Source organism: Syngnathoides biaculeatus, chromosome 5, assembly GCF_019802595.1.
Source record: "Syngnathoides biaculeatus isolate LvHL_M chromosome 5, ASM1980259v1, whole genome shotgun sequence".
Classification (NCBI taxonomy): domain Eukaryota; kingdom Metazoa; phylum Chordata; class Actinopteri; order Syngnathiformes; family Syngnathidae; genus Syngnathoides; species Syngnathoides biaculeatus.
The window spans coordinates 17977972-18002029 of NC_084644.1; the positions used below are offsets into that span (position 1 = coordinate 17977972).

Consider the following 24058-nt stretch of genomic DNA (forward strand, 5'->3'; position numbering starts at 1 on the left):
ACCTGTATCACGAAAAGTAGATATTGGGGTAAAAAAGTCTGGGCACCCCTGCTGTATGGAAACAAAAAGCAAGTTTCAACTTGCTTCTTTCTAGAAACCTGATTCAACGAGCAGTAGCCAACGGCACTATTTGATATTTACCGTTAATTATGAGCAGCTCAAGCTCATGTGTTACAAATCTTTTTGCCACAGTCTATGTAATTACCTGAAATTGACTTCCCAATAAATGCATTTCTTCTTGTACCATTGGGCCTTAAAACGGCAACTTTCCAAAAAGACGTTACAGGCCTCCAATTGCATCTTTCTAATTTGCTTGAATGGCGAAGGTATGACATTCCAGCAAAAATAAAAAAAAACACAAAAGTCAACATTCTTAAAACTTACAATGAAATGCTTCTCTTCTGACACAAAAGCACATAATTTCGTCAAACAAATTTTTCTTTTGATATTTCAGAGGACTGATTTTATGAATTGAATATGGATAACTAAAAGTTTAAGGAAGCCATATTTCAGAATTGTTACCATTTTACATTTTGTAAATGTCCCCAATAGGAGTGGATTTTTTAAAATGGAGGATACAACTTCTTTTCCTTTCGGCTTGTCCCGTTTGGGGTCGACACAACGTGTCAACTTTTTCCATCGTAGCCTTATTCCTGCATTCTCCTCTCTAACACCCACTGTCCTCATGTCCTCCTTCACAACATCCATCAACCTTCTCTTTGGTATTCCTCTCGCTCTTTTCCCTGGCAGCTCCATTCTCAGAACCCTTCTACCAATATACTCACTCTCTCGCCTCTGAACATGTCCAAACCATCGAAGTCTGCTCTCTCTCACCTTGTCTCCAAAACATCCAACTTTGACTGTCCCTCGAATGAGTTCATTTTCAATCCTATCCAACCTGCTCACTCCGAACGAGAACTTCCTTTCTGCTACCTCCAGTTCTGCTTCCTGTTGTTTCTTCAGTGCCACCGTCTCTAATCTGTACATCACGGCCAGCCTCACCACTGTTTTATAAACTTTGCCCTTCATCCTACAGAGACTCTTCTGTCACATAACACACCAGACACCTTCCGCCAGCTGTTCCAACCTGCTTGGACACATTTTTTTCACTTCCTTACCACACTCACCATTGCTCTGGATTGTTGACCCTAAATATTCAAAGTTGTCCACCCGTGCTATCTCTTCTCCCTGTAGCCCCACGCTTCCTCCTCTGCCCCTCTCATTCACGCAAATATATTCAGTTTTATTTCGGCTAATCATTCTCTCCTTACCAGAAGACATTTAACATTTAATAATAATTGCAAATATAGCATTTCCTCGCTACAAGGCGGTTGACTTTATGTGGCCTTGCTGTTACATATTTTTTGGGGTGTGTCTAAATTTTTAGTGTAGTAGGCTTTATTTATTTATTTTTTTTTTTATTTTTTTTTTACAGAGTATGGATGGGCATTGTATTCTGTATTCTGATTCGCTAAAGGAAAATCTTCATTGTGTTCTGTTTCCCGATTGGCTAAGGGACTTTAGAAGGTAAAGAATGTGTTCTGCTTTATTTGAATAATTGTTTGATGCTAGCAGTGTGGCGGTTTAGTGGTTTAAAAGTTTTCTCCCAGACAATCTCAAAATGTCACTGACTGATGAAAACCTGGCAGCGATGAAAAAGCCAGTAAGCAATAATGAAGAAGAAGAAGAGGACACGAGTGTTGAAAACGATGAGGAGGATGGGTTGACACTTGATCACTCGACAACAATGGCCAATGAACTTCAGCAAGAACTGCACAAGAATGGGACACTTTGTTGTTTCGCCATCATTAAAATTACAATTTTTTATTTCTAAAAGCTACCATATTTTTTCTTTTTATAGGAAAATGTCTACACTAAGTCCTGGATAAAGCAGAAAAAAATGGACAGAGGGACATTTAGATATTTATTTCTAAAATAAATCTTTCAGCCCAAAATAGGTTTTGATCTTTGGTTTCATTCTAGAATACAGTAGTGTACTTTTTTTAATCTACAAAGACATGAACTTTGAGAGTGTTTAAATGAGAGATGTGAGAAAATGTTAATGCCCGTCTGCGAAAAGTTTATGAAGTGCATGGTTGGGGGTTTTTCAGCCTTAAAACATATAAAAGAAATGGGAAAAAAAACATGAATGTTCTTGGAATGTGGGACGAGGAGAGAGTACCCACAGAAAACTCATACAAAGACATGGAAAATGACTTGTATGTGAACTACACACAAGAAGGCAGGAGTCAAGACTTGAACCTTCAGATCTCAGAGGTAGACGTGTGAACCACAAATTGTGAACAAACCTGGTCTCCATCCCTCAACTTTAGGATGCACTCCATGGTGTTGATGGTGATGACGACAGGCTCAGAACCCAGCTTAGTCCAGGGTACGTGAATACGCAGCTCATGGATATGACCACTCAGGAATGTAAAAGGAAGCTTCAATTCCTACACAGGAAAAATAAAATAAAACAGAAACAATGGTTCGTAAAAACAAAAACATCTACTTTGAAAAGGTTTTTGTAAAGGTTGAATAACACACTAATTGAAGGGAAATTCCGGTGGTTTGGATCAACAATGTGTCCAATAGGTCATATACCGTATCTCGACAATGTAATGATAATCCTCTCTCATTTAATGGTGTTTATCGACAATTATAAATTTTCAGGGGCGCCGCCATTTTGGCGAGTCACATGACCTATGTGCGCGGATGTGACGTATGAGGTGCCGCACTAAAGGCTCGATAACATGGGACACCATTATGCCCAGCACTGATTTCTCAGATTTATCCTCATCTGATAAAGAAATAGCACTATTGCTTGATCGGGAAGACGGACGAATACTTCCATACAGATTTCAACCTGTGGCTGTAAATAATGTTGAATATTCGGATGGTTCTTCGGGCAGAATGACGCCGTGAGCTCACTTCTCAGTGAGCCAGCTAAGCTGGAACGGTGGAGCCGTGAGCTCGGTCACCAGCGTATTATATATAATATTGGCACATTATTATATTGAGTACACATTTTTAATTTTATTTCTATCATTTTGCTGCAACACATCAATGATCATGTGGGCAATGACAGTGAGAACTGGAAGGATGTGGTTGGGAAGAACACTCCCCACCCTTTCAGAGCGTCAGAACCCGAACCATGTTCTGTTACTGGACTTCTGTGCTCATGACAGATTCTCCATAACAAACACATATTCAAGCATATGGGAGCATATTCATTCAAGCATACATGCACTTGGCACCACAACACCTGTGGTTGCAGTTATGATGATTGACTTTGTGGTTGTGTCATCAGACTTACAGCCATGTCTTGGGACACTCGGATGAAAAGAGGAGTGAAGCTTTCAACTGATCAACACCTGGGGGTGAGTTGGGTCTGACGTGGGGAAGATGCCGGTCCAGTCTACCAGGCCAAAATCCATTGTAGGGTTAGGTTCTGCTGGCAATGTCTGACAAAATTCCCTATAAGAAGGAGTTTCAACTCCTTGGGCACCTGATGGGTAGTGGCTGGCTAAGCAGAACACAGCTTTGGTGGACACTGAGGCAAAAACTACGGCATAGGAGGAGTTCGATGAGGCCATGGAAAACATCTTCTGGATGGCTTTGAGGAAATTATAGTCAACCATCCCATGTGTAGGAGGAGGAAGGAGCGCACCATCCATACTGTGTATAGTGGGGATGCAGCGCTGCTGACCTCGATTCGGTGGAAAGAATACTGTCAATTCCACCAACATCTCCAAGAGGAAGCAAAGTCTGGGATCTAGGAGGTGGGCTCTCCTATCTCTGGAATTGAAATCACTGAGGTAGTTAAAAAGCACTTTGTTGGCAAGGCCCAAGTGGTGGATGAGATTCGATAACCCTAACTCCCTAAAATCTCTGGATGTTGTGTTCCTGTCCTAGTTGATATACTTCTTCAAAATCGGGTGGACATTGGGGACAGTGCGTATAGATTGAAAGACTGGGATGGTGGTCTACCTTTTTAAGAAGGGAGATTGAAGGATGTGTTATAACTACAGGGGGATCAGGGTCCATCCGGAAATTAAATCTCAGATTCAAGAGGAGCAGAGTGGTTTCCATCCTGACCGTGGAATGGTGGACCAAGACTACACCCCCGGCAGGGTTCTGGAGGCTGAACGGGAGTTTGCCCAACCAGTCTACGTGTGTTTTCTGGACATGGAAAAGGCCTTTGACTGTTTCCCTTAGGGAGTTCTGTGGGTGAGTGGTTCAGGAGTATGGGGTACCCTGTGGAACTGGTCTCAGAGTTTGGTCCGCATCACTGGCAAAAATGGCAGTAAGTCAGACTTGTTTCCGGTGAGGGGTGGAGTCCGCCAAGGGTATCCTTTGTAGTGACTCTGACCTAGTTGCCAGAACCTTCCCTACCTTGATAAACTGCATTCTTCCAAGCGGCCCTGATGTGAGACAAGCACTTAGAGAATGATGATGAGACATCAAATAGACATTAACCTAAATAGTAGCTACGCTCGAACACTGAATTCCCAAGTATTAAAGGTCCCCAGAGGTGCTAGCGGACCACTTGGCAAGAAATAGGAATCATTTCCAGGACAAGGGCGACACACGGGCGTTGAGAGGAACTGCAAATGCAAACTCGCCTGTGATATTTATTAAGTGAAAATGAAATCTGTTTTAATGTGTCATAAACTCTGCAGAAATATCCAAAATGTATGCCTTGATGTCTGTGTCAGTGTCTCAAGTTTGAGCTTTTTCAACTTTTCTCGAGCAACCATGAGAGTTACGGAATTGATTGGCTTACTTTTTACTTAAAGCAGCACGAAATGTGATTTTGAACAGTAATCAACCGATCTGCTATGACCAAAGTTTTTTAAAAAATTATTCTGTGAGAGAAACAACACTTGAATATTTTCCTTTATGATTATTTTAAAATCTTCGTAGTTTAAATTCTATCCAGCCAGATGAATATGGTCTTTTCCCAAGTTGCTCGGTCCTCCTTTTGGAGACGCCCTTGGGGTATTTAAACTTCATTCCTCTCTTTTCTCACGCTTGCTTTTTGGGGAAGTGTTTCTTTCTCTTTTCCTGTCCTGCTGGCAGCTCACCAGCCAGGCTGGCCTCGGCCATCCTCCTCTACCCCAATCCTCTTTCCCTTATTGTCTTTGGTCCGTTAAAATGTATTAGGCATAAAAGTTTAATAAACATTGTACTGAAAGAAATGTCTTTTAAAACAGTTATAAAAAAAATCTTATGCAAGTATATTGTGCCTAAAAGTTAAACAACTGTACTTAAAAAGTTCAAGACACTGTAACAAATGGCACAATCTAAACCAGGGGTGTCAAATGTATGGCAGCATCCGGCCCGCCAGATTATTTTGAAAAGTATAAATTGACGGAATGGACATGGGACACAAAAATGAGCTGGAATTTTTCAATAGAAGCAACTGCTGTTCTGATTACGTCCACTGGATGGCACAGTAACAATTGTGTTCAGCAAGTAAACCATTTATAGAGCTCACGTCACTGGTCCGAAGTGCCGGTCAAACCATTCTTCACTGATAAATCAGTTGGAGACGACACGAAAATACATCTTATAGCACAATGCCCAGAGTTTTGTCCGATACCGTTAAACATTTACAAGATGATAATAAATGAAGGTACGTGGAAAAATCAGAGACACTTGGCATAGAGGACCCATATTTAATGCCGAAGTCAATGTTTTCACCGATAAGTAAATTAGACTGTTAACCTGCTTTGCGCATGTATTGGACAACTGGATAGACACATGTATCTGGTGAGTAAGTCATCGAGATTTACACGGAAGAGTTTGAAAGCGTAGAAATGTCTGGAGGCATACAAATACTCTGTTGCTGGATCTGTCCTCAATCAAGAATAAATGTCATATAGTGATGGAGCCACTCAGTTTTTTTCAATACAAATACCAATATTTAAATAAATGACTCCTGGTTTTACAGCGAGTTGGCTCCTCAGTACACGAAGCGTGTTGCGGCCACACGTTAAACTTCGGTAAACCTCTCCGTGACAGACATTTTTTTTTAAATATGCATTGTTCTCAAATGAGTCCAATGCGTATTTAAAAAAAGAAATTAAACCGCTGGGATATGCTTCAGCACCCATACACGAAAGTGTATTGCAGCCACACGTTAACCTACGTAAACATCACTGTGACCAACGGTTTATTTTCTTTGTTTTTTTAAATACGCATTTGACATATTTGAGAACAATGAATAGTAAAAAAAAAAAAAAGTTTATCGAATTTCAATGTGTGGCCGTAACGCGCTCCCATGTACGTTGGAGACGTCTCCCTGTCTTTTCTGGTCTTTTCAGCTGGTATTCTATAGAATGACCTGTTTGAATAGCTGTCTTGTCTGTTTTAACAACCAACAGCACAACAAGTCTCGGGCATTGTGAATATTCTGCTACGATTCAATGTCCCACACACTGTCAAGCACCTCTTTTTGACCGGCAATATGGCGCCGTGAAAATGGTAACATCACGTGCACAAGTTCTATACCAGGGCAAAGTAAGTAGGTCAAGCACACAGTGTGGATGAGCTGCTTTGTATACGGCACGGGCTATTTATTACAATATTTTATGGTACTTTTAACGTGTACTTTGGCACCCTCATTACCCCAATATATCCATCAAAAAAAAAAAAGTGGACGCAGAGTAAAGCGTGTTCAATGAAAAATGGTTATGCTCCGATTTATTCAGAGCATTTTGCAGTCCTGAAAATAATCTAATCTTCGTCGCCGCTATTTGAATCTTCATGCCGACAAATATGACAACTTTCAAGGACAACGGAGAAGAAAGAAGGTGAATGAACTTTTGGCAGGTCTGAGATACAGCAGTCGGTGTTTACTCACGGCAGAGACATCAGTGACAATGCTGCGAAGGCTCGCTACCTCATTGCTAATGAAATCGCAGTGGCTTCACAACCACAACCATTAAATGAGGCTGAATTTGTAAAAACCTGCATGTTGAGGGCAGCGGAGATAGTGTGCCCTGAAAGACGCCAGGCTTTTGCAAATATGGGCTTGAGGAGAAACACATTTGGAGACAGGACAATTTTTCAGTGGATTTGGAGGGGTAGTTACACCAAAAAGTAAAATCATTTCTTGCATTATCAGTTGCAAATGATGAAAGCACGAACATTACAGATGTTGCACGATTGGCCATTTTAATCGACGGAGTTGATGACACATTGATCGTAACCGGAGAGTTCTTGGAGAGGGTACCAAAGAAAGCTACAACGACAGCATCTCGTAATTTCACCGTACTGATCATAGCGCTGGTCCTGCGCTGTCAGGCTGGCTACAGATGATGCACTCTCAATAAACTAAGTTTTCTTTCGGCTTGTCCCTTTCGGGGTCGCCACAGCGTGTCATCTCAGATGAACGCACATATGTTTGGCACAATTTTTACGCCGGATGCCCTTCCTGACGCAACCCTTCTCAGGGAGTGGAGGCCCCAGTGGGATACGAACCCACAACCCCTGGTTTATAGTGCTCTAACCACTGAGCTACAGCACTCTCAATGATCGGGAAAAAAAGCAGGTGTTTTGACAAACTTCAAAGAAAAAGGGCAATCTGCAAATGGAGTATGTGACTTTTGGACTTTTCATTGTATTTTGCATCAGGAGGCTTTGCATTGCAAGTCATTAAAGATGGAAAACGTCATGAAGGTCATCATCATAACTGGTAATCTAATCCAATCCAGAAGCATGAATCACCGTCAGTTTGATAGCATTCTCAGAGAGAAAGAACACATCCATGGGCTGCCATACCACACTGAGGTAACGAGGTTAACCCGAGGTGCTGTGCTTAGGAGTTTCTTTGATTTACAAGAATAAATTGGACAAGTCAAGGAAGAAAAGAGCAAACCACTGTTATCTTTCATTCCGCAGGATGGATGCAGGACCTTACATTTATGGTGGATGGTGTTGAACAAACACCTGCTCGGGCGCAACCAAGTTGTTATCCAGTATTATGACAGAATACGCTCTTCCTGCACTTGTTTAGGGAACAGGATTACATTCTTTTTAATAAGTATTTCTGCCAGAGAAATGAAACCCTGATTTTGTTCTGTGTTCTATGATATACTTATGTGAATAATTGAGGCATTGTGTGGTCTTTTTCCAAAGAATTAAAAACAAATGTTTTGTGATTAGGCGGCATGGTGGATCAGCTGGTAAAGCGTTCGCCTCACAGTTCTGAGGTCCCGGGTTCAATCTCGGACCCACCTACGTGGCGTTTGCATATTCTTTCTATGCCTGCGTGGGTTTTCTCCGGCCACTCCGTTTTTCTCCCACATCGCAAAAACATGCAACATTAATTGGACATTCTAAATTGCCCCTAGGTGTGATTGTGAGTGCAGCTATTTGTCTCAATGTGCCCTGCGATTGCCTGGGAACCAGTTCAGGGTGTACCCCGCCTCCTGCCCTTTGACAGTTGGGATAGGCTCCAGCACTCCCCGTGACCCTTGTGAGGATAAGCAACTAAGAAAATATATGGATGTTTTGTGATTAATCATGATGTTGGGCTGGTACTATTTTAGACTGTACGAAAACATAGAAAGCAATAATGAAGGTTTTGTTTACAAGTCATAAAGTATATAAGCCATCATTTAGTTTGACACCCTTGGTCTAAGCATTTAATTTAGTCATTGTTGCATGTCACGAGAGTGAGCACACGTATCACTAGAAATACATGTATTACACTTTGTGAACCACTGTTGTCGAGTGCGAGTCACTGATGCCGTCTGACTTTGGTGTAGAAAGCGTGTGATCGATCCTGCTCAGTGACGGTGTCGATGTGTCCCCTGGGATTCACTGGCAACCAGTTCAGGGTGTAGTCTGCCTTTCGCCCGAAATTAGCTGAGATAGGCTCCAGCACTCCCACGACCCTTGTGAGGATAAGCGACTTGGAAAATGGATAAATCAATGCTGTCAGGTGTTACACTCATGACAAACAATAAGTTGAACATCACGAGCTTCTCAGAGCGATGGAAGTACACACATTGTAACTAGTGAGTGGGTAGTAAAAAATATAATTAGAACATTTGAGCGTTATGTGTTCAATTACAATAAAAAATGTTTATTTATATGTTGAAAAACATCAGAAGTAGCAGATAAACCTACTGTTAATCCAAACTGAACAGATGCTAGTTGTATTTTATTCAAATTAAGTGAAAATTAATTTCCCATTATTATCACCATAACGATTGGTGGAGGCACGGTGGAACAGCTGTAAAGCATTGGCCTCACTCTTCTGAGGACCTGGGTTCGATCCCGGCCCCGCATGTTTGGCGTTTGCATGTCGCCCCATGCCTGCTTAGGTTTTCTCCGGGCACTCAGCTTTGCTCCCGCATACCAAAAACAGGCAATATTTATTGGACACTCAAAATTGCCATTAAGTGTGATTGTTAGTGCAACTGTTGTCTGTCTCTGTGTGCGCTGCGATTGTCTGGCAACCGGTTCAGGGTATATCCCACCTTCTGCCCATTAACAGCTGGCATAGGCTCCAAGATTCCCATGACCCTTGTGAGGATAAGCGACTCAGAAAATGGATGGATGGATAATGATTGGTTATGGTGTCTTCAATTTTTCCGATCATTTTAGCTGATGCCCTTACAAGGAACAAAAGGAATTTTGAAAATTTCACCTGCACTGTCCAGTATCCTGGTATTTATTTCATATAATGGTTGAATTTTTGGCAAAAAAAAAATACTGAATCAATTTCTAAAAGCTGAATTGTTACAGATCGGATCCTTTTAGATGAACAAGTATTGCCCTTGAATAGAATCCACAACCATAAATTGTGATGTGAATCAGTTTGTTGCCAAAATGAATCATTACACCCATACTAAATAACTAGGTCTACAACACAAAAATGCAGTTTACCTTTGGATATTCCACTGGCGTGGCTACTGTATTGAGCCTTGTTGTTTACCGTGGGTGTACGCCTATCACCCAGAGAAAGTTGGGAAAAAAAAAAATCTGCCATGAAACCCAGCATGTGGACCAGGTCTTCACACTAACATGACTTCTTTTCAGCTATGAGCACACCCATGTCACAGTGAAAAATGTGGAAGGGCAAGGAAGGGGGTAAAATACAAAAAAATGAAGCGGATATAGTTTCCCAGTTCACACATGTAGTGATGCGTCAGCAAAAGAAAGACTTGACATTTTTGAGGTCATAGTAGTTTAGTATTTGCCAGACGTATTTGATTGAGAGTTAAATGGGTCATGATTTCAGCGCATTCAGCAACCATACCCACAACATCTGAGACCAGAGACAAGAGCTTGGCTTTTCATCATTTTGAAGCCTTGTTTTATATTCTTGGCAATTGTTTTTTTAATTATTCAAATTTAACATGATTGTGTTTACACTCTTTTGAGTGGTGTGCCAAATTTACAAGACGTATTTTCACTTTACAAGGATCCCAATAAAACACCAACCATGGCAATAAATCTAGCCTTTAAATAACAAAAACCTCAAGACAGTTCAGGTTACATACTACAGAAAGTACCTGTTCTAGGACATCCAGCTTCAGGTCCAACTTGCTGAGCACGACATCCCCTCCCCAGAGAGACAGCTGCAAGTCAGTTGGCTTCAGATTCTTGATGTACTTGTTCACATAGCTCATCAGGAGCGGAGTGACATAGGACTCCAACATTGTGTCCCACTTCTGTAAGCCAGCTGTTTAAAAAAAATGCACTCCGATTGAAGGTCACGTTTTGTTTTGGTTTTGTTTTGTTTTGTTTTTCCCCAAAAGTTTTGTCTGGCCAGATCCTAATTACTCACAATTTAATCCCAAAGGCAGAGTTGTGTATTCAACATATAGGTTCTTAAGTAACTACAGTATTATCGTCAGTAATGATGACTGAAAAAAGGTACTTATGCATGATTAAAATCTACCGAGGTAAATACAAAATTTTGTTCAATGTCACTGTACTCTATCAAGGGTCTATAAGCATTCATGGTAAAGAACACTTAAGTACAGGACATTCACAAGATGAACTAAAGCTTCATCAATCTTTATACATTAGTCCAGTGGCTAGGGCTGCGTGTATGTTAGGAAGGATATTTAGACAAAAGAGAGGCTTAAGTTCTAATTTGCGTATGAGGGAGTCAAGACATAATTTGATCTTTTCTTTTTTAATGACGGAATTATCAGTTAGCCTGCTTGCTAACGCTTGCTGACCTACCTTCACTTTTTGTACATACGTCTATCGTGAATGACCTACACAAAATTTGCTAGTGCTTGACTAGTGCACACACGTGTAATGGGACATTTTGTTTTAAAATGCTACGTAGAGTAGAGAAAACTTACTTAGTTGTATTTAGCCTGGCTACGAGCTGTCATCGTTGAAAACATCCAACGCCGCTAAGCTAACTCCTTCAAAGAAGTCCTCCTAAGTTTGTTTCATTGAATCCAAAAGGTTAAATATGCGTTACAATAAAAAAAAATCTCTCTCGCGACTCTATCGTGGATTATCGAGTGATTTAACTTGCATTTAAAGTGACGATTTCATTGCATTTTCAAACGCCTCGCCACAGTCCCCACCGGTCCACAGGCAACGTCATCAGTAAACAAGCTTACGACTTCCGCCACGTCTGGTGTTGCCTTTATGTACACTGGTAAATGTGAGCGTCAATGTTCACGGCAGGTGCTAAATCGGAATGGTTTCTCGTAATACGTACTGTACTTTCCCTACGCCAAATAGTGAGTTACCATTTAGAAACGAATGGCGTCTAATCTACCAAGCAAATTATTGGGGAACCAGACGCCATTTAGACCAAACTATACTTTGTCTCAGCAACGGGTCTGCATCCGGTATTGTGTATTTACTAATAATTTACTATTCGAGAAGGGAGGCGTAATCGTACCTTATAGATTCAGATTGGTATTTTACAATCTGACTATATTACAACCATATACATCTAACGACCCAGGGTGGGGAGTAAGGAGGTCACGCACAGAATATGCGCACCTCTGTCCAGTCTGCAGGCATTTTTCTTGACTCAATATTATTTTACACTCAGTTGTTGTGTGCAACATCTGTGGGTCAACCTCATCTTAAACGTCAATGTGTACTTTCTTTCTTATTGTATACCAAAGACCACCATACAGTTTCTGTCGGTGTATGGATTCTGGTTTTAATAATGCTAATTAATATGCGTGTGTCTATGTAGGTTATAGCTACGTATTCTCATGGAAGATGGTTTTAATCTATTTATTATTTATGTATTTATTGCTGTCAGAATGTTGTCAAACTTAACGCAGCGAAGAATTTTACGGCCTTTGTGAATATTTCACTTTTTCCCATTTTAAACCAGCCGAAAAGTGAATTTGGAAGAAGAGTCGGTTTTTCACAATTGCGTATATGACTCGTTCAGCAATTATTATCTTTGCTTGATTGATCACTATTTGTACAAACAATGATCCGGCACCGACTGTATTATTTTAGAGATATGTGAAAGGACTTTTTGAGTCACTTTATAGAAATTACTTTATCAGCGTATGAATTGAACTGGTGTGTTGTGCATGTGTGTGTAGCATACACGACGTTGAAACCCTTTTTAAAGCTACATCATTTTAATTTGGAGCCATGGAAAAAAAATCGAAAATTTAGAAAAAAAAAAGCTTTCTAACTGACGATGTAAACAGGTCTCGAATCATTTGTTAATATAGTCTATAGCTGTTGACATATGGTTTATTAAGTTGTAGCTATTATTGTTCACATGGGTGAGCCGTCCCTTCTTGTATATGCAATATTTAATTCTAATTTGAGAGCATGATCTATCAAAAGCATGAACGGCACAAACATATAGCAGTAGAGTTTTGCGACTGTTGGCAGTTCCATGCCTGACCAAACTGTCTTTGCCTAGGAAAGGTTAAAAAAAAATGAGCAAAATAAAAAGGGTGAAAGTCACCACCATATGTTATCATTAAATTATTCACATATTTTAAAATTAAACATTTACATTTTTCTTCATGTATTTGTGTACCTTGACCAACGCGTAGAGGACTATTGTGAAGTCACATTGAGACAAACGTGTCGGACACAATGTGGTTCAGCAAAAAAATAATAATAATAATAATAATAACAATAACAATCATCATAATAACCTTCAGTAAACATTAAAATAATTACTTTCTACAAATAGCGTTTAAATGATGAATCCGAACACGAAAGACAGACTGTAAGCCCTTGTGAGCATTTGCTTTGTAAGATGTCCAGCCAGAAAAACATGACGAAATGTTGAATAATGCCTTCTAAATTATTTCATCCATTTGAAGATTCTTTATTTACAAGACAGAAGTCCTTTTCTGTCATTTCAAGAATATATAATATTAACAATAACTTTATCTTTTTTATTTTTTAGATATAATTCTCATTATTATTTTAAAAAGCACATCTATTAACGCATCTCTACGACATTGTTGGAGATTCTACCCATGCCGGCATGAATAGATAGATAGATAGATAGATAGATAGATAGATAGATAGATAGATAGATAGATAGATAGATAGATAGATAGATAGATAGATAGATAGATAGATAGATAGATAGATAGATAGATAGATAGATAGATAGATAGATAGATAGATAGATAGATAGATAGATAGATAGATAGATAGATAGATAGATAGATAGATAGATAGATAGATAGATAGATAGATAGATAGATAGGAGCAGTTAACTCGGTGGTTTCCCATTTAAGGGACCCTTATTTAAAAAAAAAACATCCGTTGTTTCTTTTTTCCAGTCTTTAAAACCTCTAAGTGTAAATGTGGTATGATTCAAGCACCTGTTTCCAATGTGCGTTGAAAAGCAGCTTTTGATCATTTTTTTCTGTGGTTCTTGGAGTTATGAAGCAACACACAGGCCTCGAAGCCAACTAAAGAAAGATGCATAGGGGGATATTATAAAAATGTTGACGTGTTGATGATGATGATGATGATGATGATGATGATCCTCTGTCCGACAATGTTGTGGGTTAATATTCAAGATGCTGCTAGTCAAAGGTTAGTTGTATCAATCAAAACATTCTGCACACAGCCCGAATACGATCTTTAATCGAAATCCCAAATGTTCTTTCTTCTCATAGCTATATACAAAATATATAAAATGACGTATTTTCTTTTCTTGTATTTTAAATCAATCTAACTGCAGCCTAACTGCAACCATGTGTTTCCACAAGAAAACGACTGCACCTTTTGTCGTGTTTGAATTCCCGTTCTTGTTCTGTGTCGTTCGACATCTCGAAATTGTATTTGCCATCACGATACCGTCGTGATGAAGTGACTAACAAATGTTTTTAATGATCCACGAGTGCCCCGCGTCTTCAATTTCCCTGCTTGATAGGTCAATGAAAATGTCATACGGCTGATATTGTAGTGATCAATTACATCATGTCAATGAAAATAAATGTTGAGATGCTTGTGTGATTTTAATATGAGAATTAATTAGTAAATACCGTCTGGCTTCGTACATGATCCAAGTTCTTTAAGTGTTTTTTTTTTTTTTTATTTAGCATAAATGTTTGACTACTTTACAGGTCCACCTGGTCCGCCGCACTGTTGCAGTTGGAAAGTATAAACTATAAAATTGATGAGCACGTTAGGTTCATGTGAATATTGAGGTTATATACAAATAAAAGCACACAAGTTAATGTAATGGCAATATTTATTTCTAAAATACAATTCAAAACATTTTTTTTTACAACAACTTTATCATGAATGCCAGAAAATACAGTTTTTCTTTTGTACACGATCTTGATATTTACATGGTGTCCCACATGCTGTGCAATCAAGTAATGTGTTTTGTAGTGTCCACGTTTGGATACTGTCCATGCACAAAATTTGCTGACTTCTTGTCTCGTTTCCATTTCTTTCATTGTTTATTTGTATTTGGGGTTCCTGTTTGTTTTTGCTTATTTCTGTCCAGACCTAGAAGTCCTGATGTGGGCTGTGCGTCAAACTGTGCCGTCGCAAGTCACAGTTGCGCCGAAACACCTTTCCGCAGCGGCCACAGCTGTAGGGCTTGATGTCTGTATGGGTGAGAAGGTGAGTTTTCAGGTTACTTCTTTGATTAAAGGTTCTTCCGCATGTGGAGCATTTGTGGGGAGACTCCTGTTTAGATTTAAAGCAAGCAAAGGATTATTCCTCTCAATGATACAGAACTTTGATCATGAATATCTTTCCAAAATGAGAACTCATGCGAATTTTGCAAGGCTAGATTTCCATGACATCCCCACAAATGCATGGAGTTGACTGTGCATCATATGTGAATTAATGCTCGTAAGCTAAGAAAGCGACATATACATGACATATGTTCGTGATATTGGCATCTCACCTGCATGTGCAAGGTTTTATGGACCGCTAGAGTTCGAGACTGGCAAAATCCCTTGCCACACTCTTGACATTTGAATGGCTTTTCCTTTGAGTGGATGTATCTGCAAAACAGAAACGACAATTATAGGTGCGCCGTGAGGCAAAAATGCGTGGGTGCAACGAAGCGAATATCCGTTAAAAAAAAAAAAAAAAAACAATCGTCCTATCACAAAAGTGGCTATTTGTAATCTGTAAAAAGCGAGGCGCGCAGAAAGAGACAGCTGCGATCTTAAAGCGACTTCATGCCGTTGTTATTACGGCATAAGTAATGTGGTAAGTACCTGTGGTCTCTGAGGTGGTCCTGTCTTCTGAAGGCCTTGTGGCAAATATCACAGGTATAGGGCCGCTCGTCCGTGTGGGTCCTTTCGTGGATGAGGAGATTGTAGGACTTGGTGAAATGCCTGCCGCAGAACTTGCAAATAAATTCCTTTTTAGTCTTGGACGGGAGCCTGCCCCTCGTGGGTTTTCTGTCCGGGGACAGCTTGTTCAGCTCAGTTATGGTTCCCCCAAGTCCTGACGCCAGCTTGGCCAAATCCGCAGCCTTCGGCGGGTCCTCCTGCGTCGCGGCCAGGGCCAGATTGGCGAAGTCGAACCTCGGCCTGTCCTTGTGCATAAGAGAGGGCACGCCATGCGTGACTGAAGCTTGTTTTGGGTGGAAAAGCTGCGCGGCGGCGGTGAAGGGTAGAGCCGGGAATGGAATCCTGGGGTCCATCAAGCCCTGGGCGGCTGCCATTTCTGTGATAGTCGATCTCAGTCCTTGGATGTGCGGGTAGCCAAGAGTCCAGTGGTTCATGTGCATGGTGTGCACCGCGCTCAGGCCGTACAGTCCCTGCAGTTGGTCAGCTGGGAACGTGTTGACGGCTTGCAGGAAGGAGTAGTTAGTGAGCTGCAGGGGCGGGTGCAAGGGGATCGGAGCGTGCAGAGCTTTGCTCCCCATCGCGGTTCACACTTGTGCACAGGACGCGCCGACAACCCCTTGGAAAAAAACAAAACATTGTCTGTCGTTAGTCGTGTGCCTGGGTTAAAACAGAATTCATGGGTTAAAAGAGAATTCATGATATATTGCAGCAAATGCATGCTTGTTGGATGTTGGACTCGAACCTGGCAATGGGAATAATTCTACATAGGCCCATTATATCTACTTTGTTCTCACTCACTACTAGCGAAGAGGTCATCTGTGTATAGAGCGGACACAAAACTGTGCGAACAAGCGCCATTAAAATAAAGACAAATACAACATTTTAGAATTAATGGAACAAGCTCGCCAAAAGTTGTCATTATATACAGCAATTATTTGAAGTGATGGCGACAAACGTAAATTACATTTAGGGCCTATCTGTTAATTTCTTTGAGTAACGCAATACGCTCCATCCAATATGAGAAAACACGAACTGCATTTGACATCATGTTTTCCAGTCCAATTTCTGTGGGGGCGATTTGGAAAATTGGAGAATATATATATAAACATTATTTTACAAGTCATGGGTCATGTTAAAATACATCAAGCCTTTGTGCATTGTTGCTTGTTAATTGTAAGGATGATATTAGGTTTGCTAAAAAGGCGTTTAGTATTTGTCTGAATTGTTTAACAATTTTCGGGAGCAACTTAGTTTTTTTCTCCGTTTCCACTTCAAGATTTAAAAGCGACCTTTACAATAATTTGAAAGGAAATAAGACAAAACAGGTGAGCTGCAAGCAGTGAAGGAACTAGCTATATTAAATTATTATGGCTGACCGCAAGAATGACTATTGAAGGCAGAGAAGAAAATGACTCCCTCTTTTTTGCTTTTAGGAATTTATGTTTTATTCTGTTCTATCATTTTATAAATCTATGCAAATCAAACCCAAACTAAATTTAATATTGCCCCTACACGAAAGTGCTTCCAACTGCAAACTTGCAAACAGTATGTACAAGATGACTAAAGGCCCGAATTATTCCACCCATGTTTTTGAAAGTGTAGGTCTTTGAATTTGCCCCCCCACCCCCCACCACCAGACAGGATGGGGTTAAATATGAAGTTGCACAGGTGCAATTTAAGTCACCGTACAGCCGCTCCCCCCCACCACTGGCATACTCACTACTTCGATCAACATGTTCTCCCTAACCTTTGGACTTAATTTACACTTTGACAGCTTGTGCAAGTCCGTGTTCCTGGCGTTCTGTAGCAACAGCATGTTCACAATGCGCGTGTTTTTTGTTGGGGCACGAACTATCAGCAACAAGTGAGCGAAGTCTTGCCCGCACATTGCTCAGCAAGAAGCAGCCATCACCCTTGTGGATCGATTAATTTGGGTTATGCGAAGATGACGAGCGCTGCTTGTATGCGCATTTGCAGCACAAGTAGTCTACTCGGACTGACAACGCAGTAACAAAACAAGTCAAGTTGGAGTGACGTACGTACGTCAGATTGTGCCCTTCCAAACACACTCTTACCCCAATAAATAGCTGTCAAAATCCTGCGATATGCCAGTAATCCACAGTAACTACTGAAACGAGCGGCTCCACTATAAGTTTTCCAAGTTCGAAGTCCATGAAAGTTTCACAGCCATGCAGTCAAGTGCGGTGCCTCGGACCTGTGCACACTCGTGGAGTGTGACCGAGCTGCAGTGGGTCTTTGAAGGCAGGCAATGCAGCAGCACTGGGGGAGTGGAAGTGTGCGTCATGCGCACCGATTCTTCACTTTTTAGGGTTCCCTCTCTCCGCCTCCGACACGCCTCCTCTTTCTCTACCATTAATTCCAATGTTCCTCGTCTGTTTATTTGTGTTTGGCTAGCAACTGGAACTCCAGAGCCAGTCAAGCACCCCGTTCAACTCAATAGTGTACCCCATGCGAGACACTATCCACAAGGCCGAGGAGCCCTGCATTTTATGTACACATGAGGTGCACATGACCAAAGTTGGATCCCTCCATCCCATAATCAACCTTCTTGAATACGGGACATGCTTCTGGATGGTTGACGACCTCACGAGATTTTCCTTAAAACCACAAACCGTTGTAAACCCGGCATGATGCAAAATGACCACATTAAATCGCTCGTGTCATTTCGGACAAAGAAGACGGAGTCACACATATTAACAGAAAACGAACACACACACACACACACACACACACACACACACACACACACACACACACACACACACACACACACACACACACACACACACACACACACACACACACACATATGCATTAGTAATAAATGGTTTTTTTTTTAACTGCAAACTTTCATCCCGCATTACACAAAATGCAATTAGTTGGGAAATTTGAATTGGTGTTATTTTCAACGAATAACGCATTCTAGATGTTTCGCGCAGCTTTATCAAAATTAAAATTCACGAGCAAAGCACACATTAAATACTATAATTAATGTAGGCCTACTAAGAAAATATTTATTTTCTCCGAGTCCATGTTCAAATCTGTCTACTGCATGCCGCATTATTTAACATTAATGAATTCCCCTTATTTTGTTTTTGGATACAATTCGAATACATTTATAAAGACGTGTGAGGGTATCGCGTCAAAAGTTGGTTCGCATTCACAGAAAATGGCATCACGCATATCTTCTTTTAAACTGCGTCAACCGTTAAAAAAACGCCGGATTTTCCTTTTTTCCCCGAGTCAGTTTAGATACTCAAAATACATTAAATAATATAAAGTAAACATTTAAAATAAACAAATAAGTGTTTAAAAAACATGCAAATACAACATACACAATAGGCTATGATTAATTCAGAAAATTTGCATTATTATTTATTTGTTTATTTATTTTAATTACTTTCAATCTAAGAAAAGCGTTGGAATTGCTGTGGTTGTGGAACGATGAACGTTTTAAATGCAGAGCCACTGGCCGAAGGTCCGCAGCAGCTGCCATTGGCGCGCTAGAACTATACTAAAATCCATGAGTCTGCAGCGCCCTCTATCAATGTTTTGTCAGAACTACAAGGCGTTTTCCACTCAGGCATTTGAAAGTAAGGGGGGTGTTCTATTGCAGCACAGCCAAAAAACGGACATTTCGAGCAGAAATTAGCCAACCGAATGACATTTAAAAAAAACGATTTGTCCAACCATTTCAGATGTCAGTCAAGGACAATACTAAACCGACCATTATCATTTCTAAATATTTCTTGCATTTATATCAAATTGAGTTACACGTGAAACAAAATATGACTGAACTCTGTTTTGTGAACAAACTGAATTTCCAATTTCCATGGCACAAGTGAAATACTAAAATACTGCAAAGCTTCAGAGCATGTGCAACACATTTCTGCACACAACATGCTTGTGGTTTCCATTCTACTGAGTATCAAATAGCCCATTCTATTAATTGTACATAAATTATTTGTTAATATACTTGTTTCGCGTTAAACAGATTAAACATGTTTGAATGGGTGAAAGATATTTAATTTGTCATTCAGTTCCTTGAAAAAATATTTCAGATTTAAATTTGATTCTTTGAAATATGAAACCCTTTAAAAGCAGGACAATATACATTAATTAGCTTTAAGATATATTCTAAAACTCAGATATGACAATTTTTAATTTGACTGTTTCTCATAAACTTGGGTTAATGGTAACAATTTACATTCATTTCAATTATGAAATAATTAAATATGAATTATAAAATGCCAGCACTGACCGTGCTAGTGTTTGTGTGGTGTCTTTATTTCCCTTCATGAAACAGTAGTAATCAATAATGTAAGACGGGGAAAGTATTTTGCTCCCACTCTTGAAATGAAACAACTCAGATGGGAAATAGTTAAGTTTCAGTGTTGAGTTTTATGTCTGCATGATTATTAATAATGAGATGATCATCTTGATATTTTGTGGCTTCTCCAATTTCTTTCTTTTTTTTTTTTTTTTTTGTTGGACATGCATACATTGTTTTCGCTAGGGTTTACCTCAACACCATGACTTTTGACCCTGACTTGGGTCCCAGCAGCTCCCCTCATTCTCTGTGATCATTTGGACTACTAGCGAGCCTTAGTGTTAGAGCCCCATACAGATGACACGCCTGTGAGGCCCTGTAGCTCAGTGGTTAGAGCACTGGTTTGGTAAACCAGGGGTTGTGGGTTCGTACGTATCCCACTGGGGCCTCCACTCCCTGAGAAGGGTTGCGTCAGGAAGGGCATCCGGCGTAAAAATTGTGCCAAATATATATGTGCGTTCATCTGAGATGACACGCTGTGGCGACCCCGAAAGGGACAAGCCGAAAGAAAGAAGAAGAAGAAGAACAGATGACACGCCTGTAATGGCCCATACTTTTTTTTTTCTAATTCTGACTGTCAAAAGAAAAGGGATACACTAGATTATCGGCAGAGACTATAAAATCGCTCACAGGTTTACACAAAAGATTTATGTACCCGCCATTTAAATATGCCCCCCCTCTTTTTTTAAACACTTTATGACATCTAATTATTCCTCAGTTTCCATCCAGAATACAGATATGTGAATATATTCAAGTCTACAATGGATTTTTTGTTTAGTTTCATGAAAGGGCTACTGTTCTGTACTCACTTGTGTTTTTTTTGACAGAAGGTGCAGTTCCTGGTTTTGTTTCTGCTTGTGAGTGTGTGGGATCTCGGTTTTTAAGCATATTGCCTGACAGGATGTCAGGTCCGTACTACAAGTGCATGCGGAGGCAAAGCTGTCACTCTTACCTACCTGGTGTGGTTTCAAGGCCCCCGCATCCTCACCTACACATTCACGCATTCAGTACACACCGCTGGTTCACTCAAAGACCCCTGCTTGCTGTCACAGTTTCTCTCATCATTTTACTTAACATTTAAAAGTTTCTATCTATCTATCTATCTATCTATCTATCTATCTATCTATCTATCTATCTATCTATCTATCTATCTATCTCTATCTATCTATCTATCTATCTATCTATCTATCTATCTATCTATCTATCTATCTATCTATCTATCTATCTATCTATCTATCTATCTATCTATCTATCTATCTATCTATCTATCTATCTATCTATCTATCTATCTATCTATCTATCTATCTATCTATCTATCTATCTATCTATCTATCTATCTATCTATCTATCTATCTATCTATCTATCTAATTTTGAAAACGTTCATTATTTGTACTGAATTGTACTGAAATGCGGTTGCGTTTGCGGTTTGTAAATCTTGCCGTTGCGGACGGGCCACTTGTCACAGTGTTTTTTACCGCATTATACAAGATTGCCTCCTGTTGGTTAACAACCCAACTACAAGCCCACAATTTCACTGGTAGCAGCTACAAAGAAGCGAGTGAACCACAATTCAAGAGCTCTGTTAAAACGCATGCCTTTAAAAAGGGAATATTGCCGTGTTTTGAATGATGCTTAAAGAGAGACATTAATGTAACAATATGTTTGTTACATGAGTGGCAATGTGCAGTCTTGGGTGTTCTGTTGATCTCTTCTGCATCTGCTGTCCATTGCCACTTTCTTCACTGGTCTCCTGCCATGTGTTAAACAGCACCCACCATCTTTGCGTGACCAAATGCCTTTACTCCTAGCCATGTCATCCGTGCTGCCAGACAGGCATAGCAAAGAAACCCATCATATCGTGCTTGTTCAACCAATAAAACCCACCACTTAATGCTGTTGAAGTTCAGCACTGAATCCCATTTGTCAGCAAATAGCTCCCCTTAGGCTGTTTGTTCTGGCCGGACGCTTCTGTAGAGCTGCCTGGCATTAAGATGACATACTTTCCTTTTTTTGTTGTTGTTGTTGTTTTCTGGTCCATCTGGTGGCAAGTTCAGTGAGTATGCAGTAAACAGATGAAACAAAGGGAGATTTTATATATAATGAGTTCAGACGCAAAAGCAGATATATCCATTTTTGTTGTTTCTGTAGATTCTTTGATAAATCTACAAAGACTCTACAGAAACAACAAAAAAAATATCAAAGAATATACAGATAATATTTAACAAAGAATATACAGACACAACAAAAATTGATACATCAACTTTTGCGTCTGAACGCTTCTCATAATCATCACTGTTGATCGTGATTAAAAGAGATGTTTCTAAAAGTCTGTATGCAGTGATGTTGGAAGTTCTATATTTTGTAAAAATTCACCCAGAATGGAATGTACAGTAATGTAATGAAGGTGACAGCACTTTCTTTCCTTTCATAATATAGGTATTAACCTATTTTAGTACATTTTTGTGTGCCTATAATAAAACAATTTGCCTTGCTTCAGTTCCGTTTATGTATATCACTAAGTACAGAAATGTCATTATCCAAGCTGCTTATCTTCACAAGGGTTGCGGTAAAGCTGGAACATATCCCAGATAGCTTTGAGCGAAAGGCAGACGACACCCTGAACAGGACGCCAGTCAGTCGCAGGGCAGATATCGATTCCACACTGCCCACAACAAAGGCAGGCGTGTGTACCACTACACCATCAGTGACTGCAAGTATAGAAATGTGTTTCCTAAAATATTGCAACAACCCCGAGGGGCCATTATGAACAAATTCATATTAACATCAATGTCAAATACACTTGCCATGTCTCTTATATTGTACACGTCTCTGTTTTGTCTTTTTAACCCACGGTATCAAATCCTCTGGCCCAACTGTTCTCCATATATTCCCCATATAAATCAACAGAGAGCAAATGTGTGTCATCCAGTCTGCCAAAAATGAGATTTTTAAAAGGTCCCAATGCCCATTGCATTCAGTGTTTACCTGGGGGGTGGGTGGTGGTGGTGGAGGAAATACAGTCACAATGGAGAGATGAAAGCAGAGATGGAAAGCTTTTACAGTTTATTTGTGGGGAGGAAAGGAGGTGGAGAATGAGATGAAGAAATGGAAGAAGTGTAGAATGGAAGAAGGGAAAGATGTTTGCGGAAGCAGTGGAAATATCGAGAGATACAGCGTGAGCTGGAAACGAGCTAATGTGAGGACTGCAGAGATGAAGGAAGTGGAATCCAGACTAATTGTCATGATTTTGTGTAATCAGTCCCCTTTGAACACCTTGAAAACATTCGTTGATTAAGTTGGATGTTGACTGAATATTGCAATAGCCCTGCCCTGCACAAACAGTCCTGTTTGAGTTCATATAATTTATTCTTCTCTTGCCTTATTTTCACTTTGTGATCTGTCACATGTAAGTCCATTACAAAGAGAGTTAGGAAATGGTTTTCCATCAAAAAGTGGATGCAGATCTTGACACTGTAACAAGAACGTTCTTTGGCTGTGATTGACCTGTGGGAAAACCGCTCTGCAGGCAAGTAGCCTTTTCTCATGTTTTTATATAAGTATAGAAGTAACAATTGAAGGCATCCACAATATTTGTTCCATATGCTATTGCTGTGCGAATCACTCACTCATAAATTACTGTAATAAAAACTGAAAAGGCAATTGTGTGTCTCTAAGCTAAAAATATCCCTTCAGCATTGTAGAACTTCTTTTTCTCATTATTCTCCATCACTTTGAACTCAGAACATTTTTTAACAGCATCTCTTGCTGATGGATTACTGATCCTCTCTTGTTTGAATTATTAGTGTGCATGTCTCTATGGTTGAATTAGAATCACACGTAAACAAGGGGTGGGGGCGGGGAGTTTAACACACTCCAACACGCACTGACTCAGTCGCACACTAAATAAATGTTAATGTACAGGTGCAGTCTTTAGGGAGGTTG

The 24058-nt window shown here is 40.1% G+C and overlaps 2 protein-coding genes across 14 annotated transcripts in view; both read right to left on the minus strand.

Moving 5' to 3' along the window:
- Positions 1-11595, minus strand: part of LOC133500420 (intermembrane lipid transfer protein VPS13B-like) — a 506059-nt gene extending 494464 nt beyond the window's left edge. For all 12 annotated transcript variants that reach the window (XR_009794884.1, XR_009794885.1, XM_061819054.1 and 9 more), the window contains exons 1-3: positions 11337-11595; positions 10533-10702; positions 2310-2453 (exon numbers count right to left, since the gene is read on the minus strand). Coding sequence is in view for 10 of the 12 variants with exons in the window: in XM_061819054.1 (XP_061675038.1) it covers positions 2310-2453; positions 10533-10679 (291 nt within the window). In the remaining 2 variants the exon portion in view is untranslated. The remainder of the gene's footprint in view (positions 1-2309; positions 2454-10532; positions 10703-11336) is intronic.
- A 3126-nt stretch (positions 11596-14721) lies between these two features.
- osr2 (odd-skipped related transciption factor 2) lies at positions 14722-18043 on the minus strand. 2 transcript variants are annotated; one of them, XM_061820103.1, is made up of 4 exons: positions 17840-18043; positions 15687-16380; positions 15368-15467; positions 14722-15144 (listed from the first exon to the last, which is right to left on the minus strand). In XM_061820103.1, the coding sequence occupies exons 2-4, from the start codon at positions 16340-16342 to the stop codon at positions 14962-14964; spliced, it is 939 nt and encodes a 312-aa protein (XP_061676087.1). In that variant the 5' UTR covers positions 16343-16380; positions 17840-18043; the 3' UTR covers positions 14722-14961. The 2 variants fall into 2 exon arrangements, with proteins under 2 accessions (XP_061676087.1, XP_061676089.1); XM_061820105.1 differs by having other exon boundaries at positions 14724-15062.
- Between the last annotated feature and the right edge of the window lie 6015 nt (positions 18044-24058).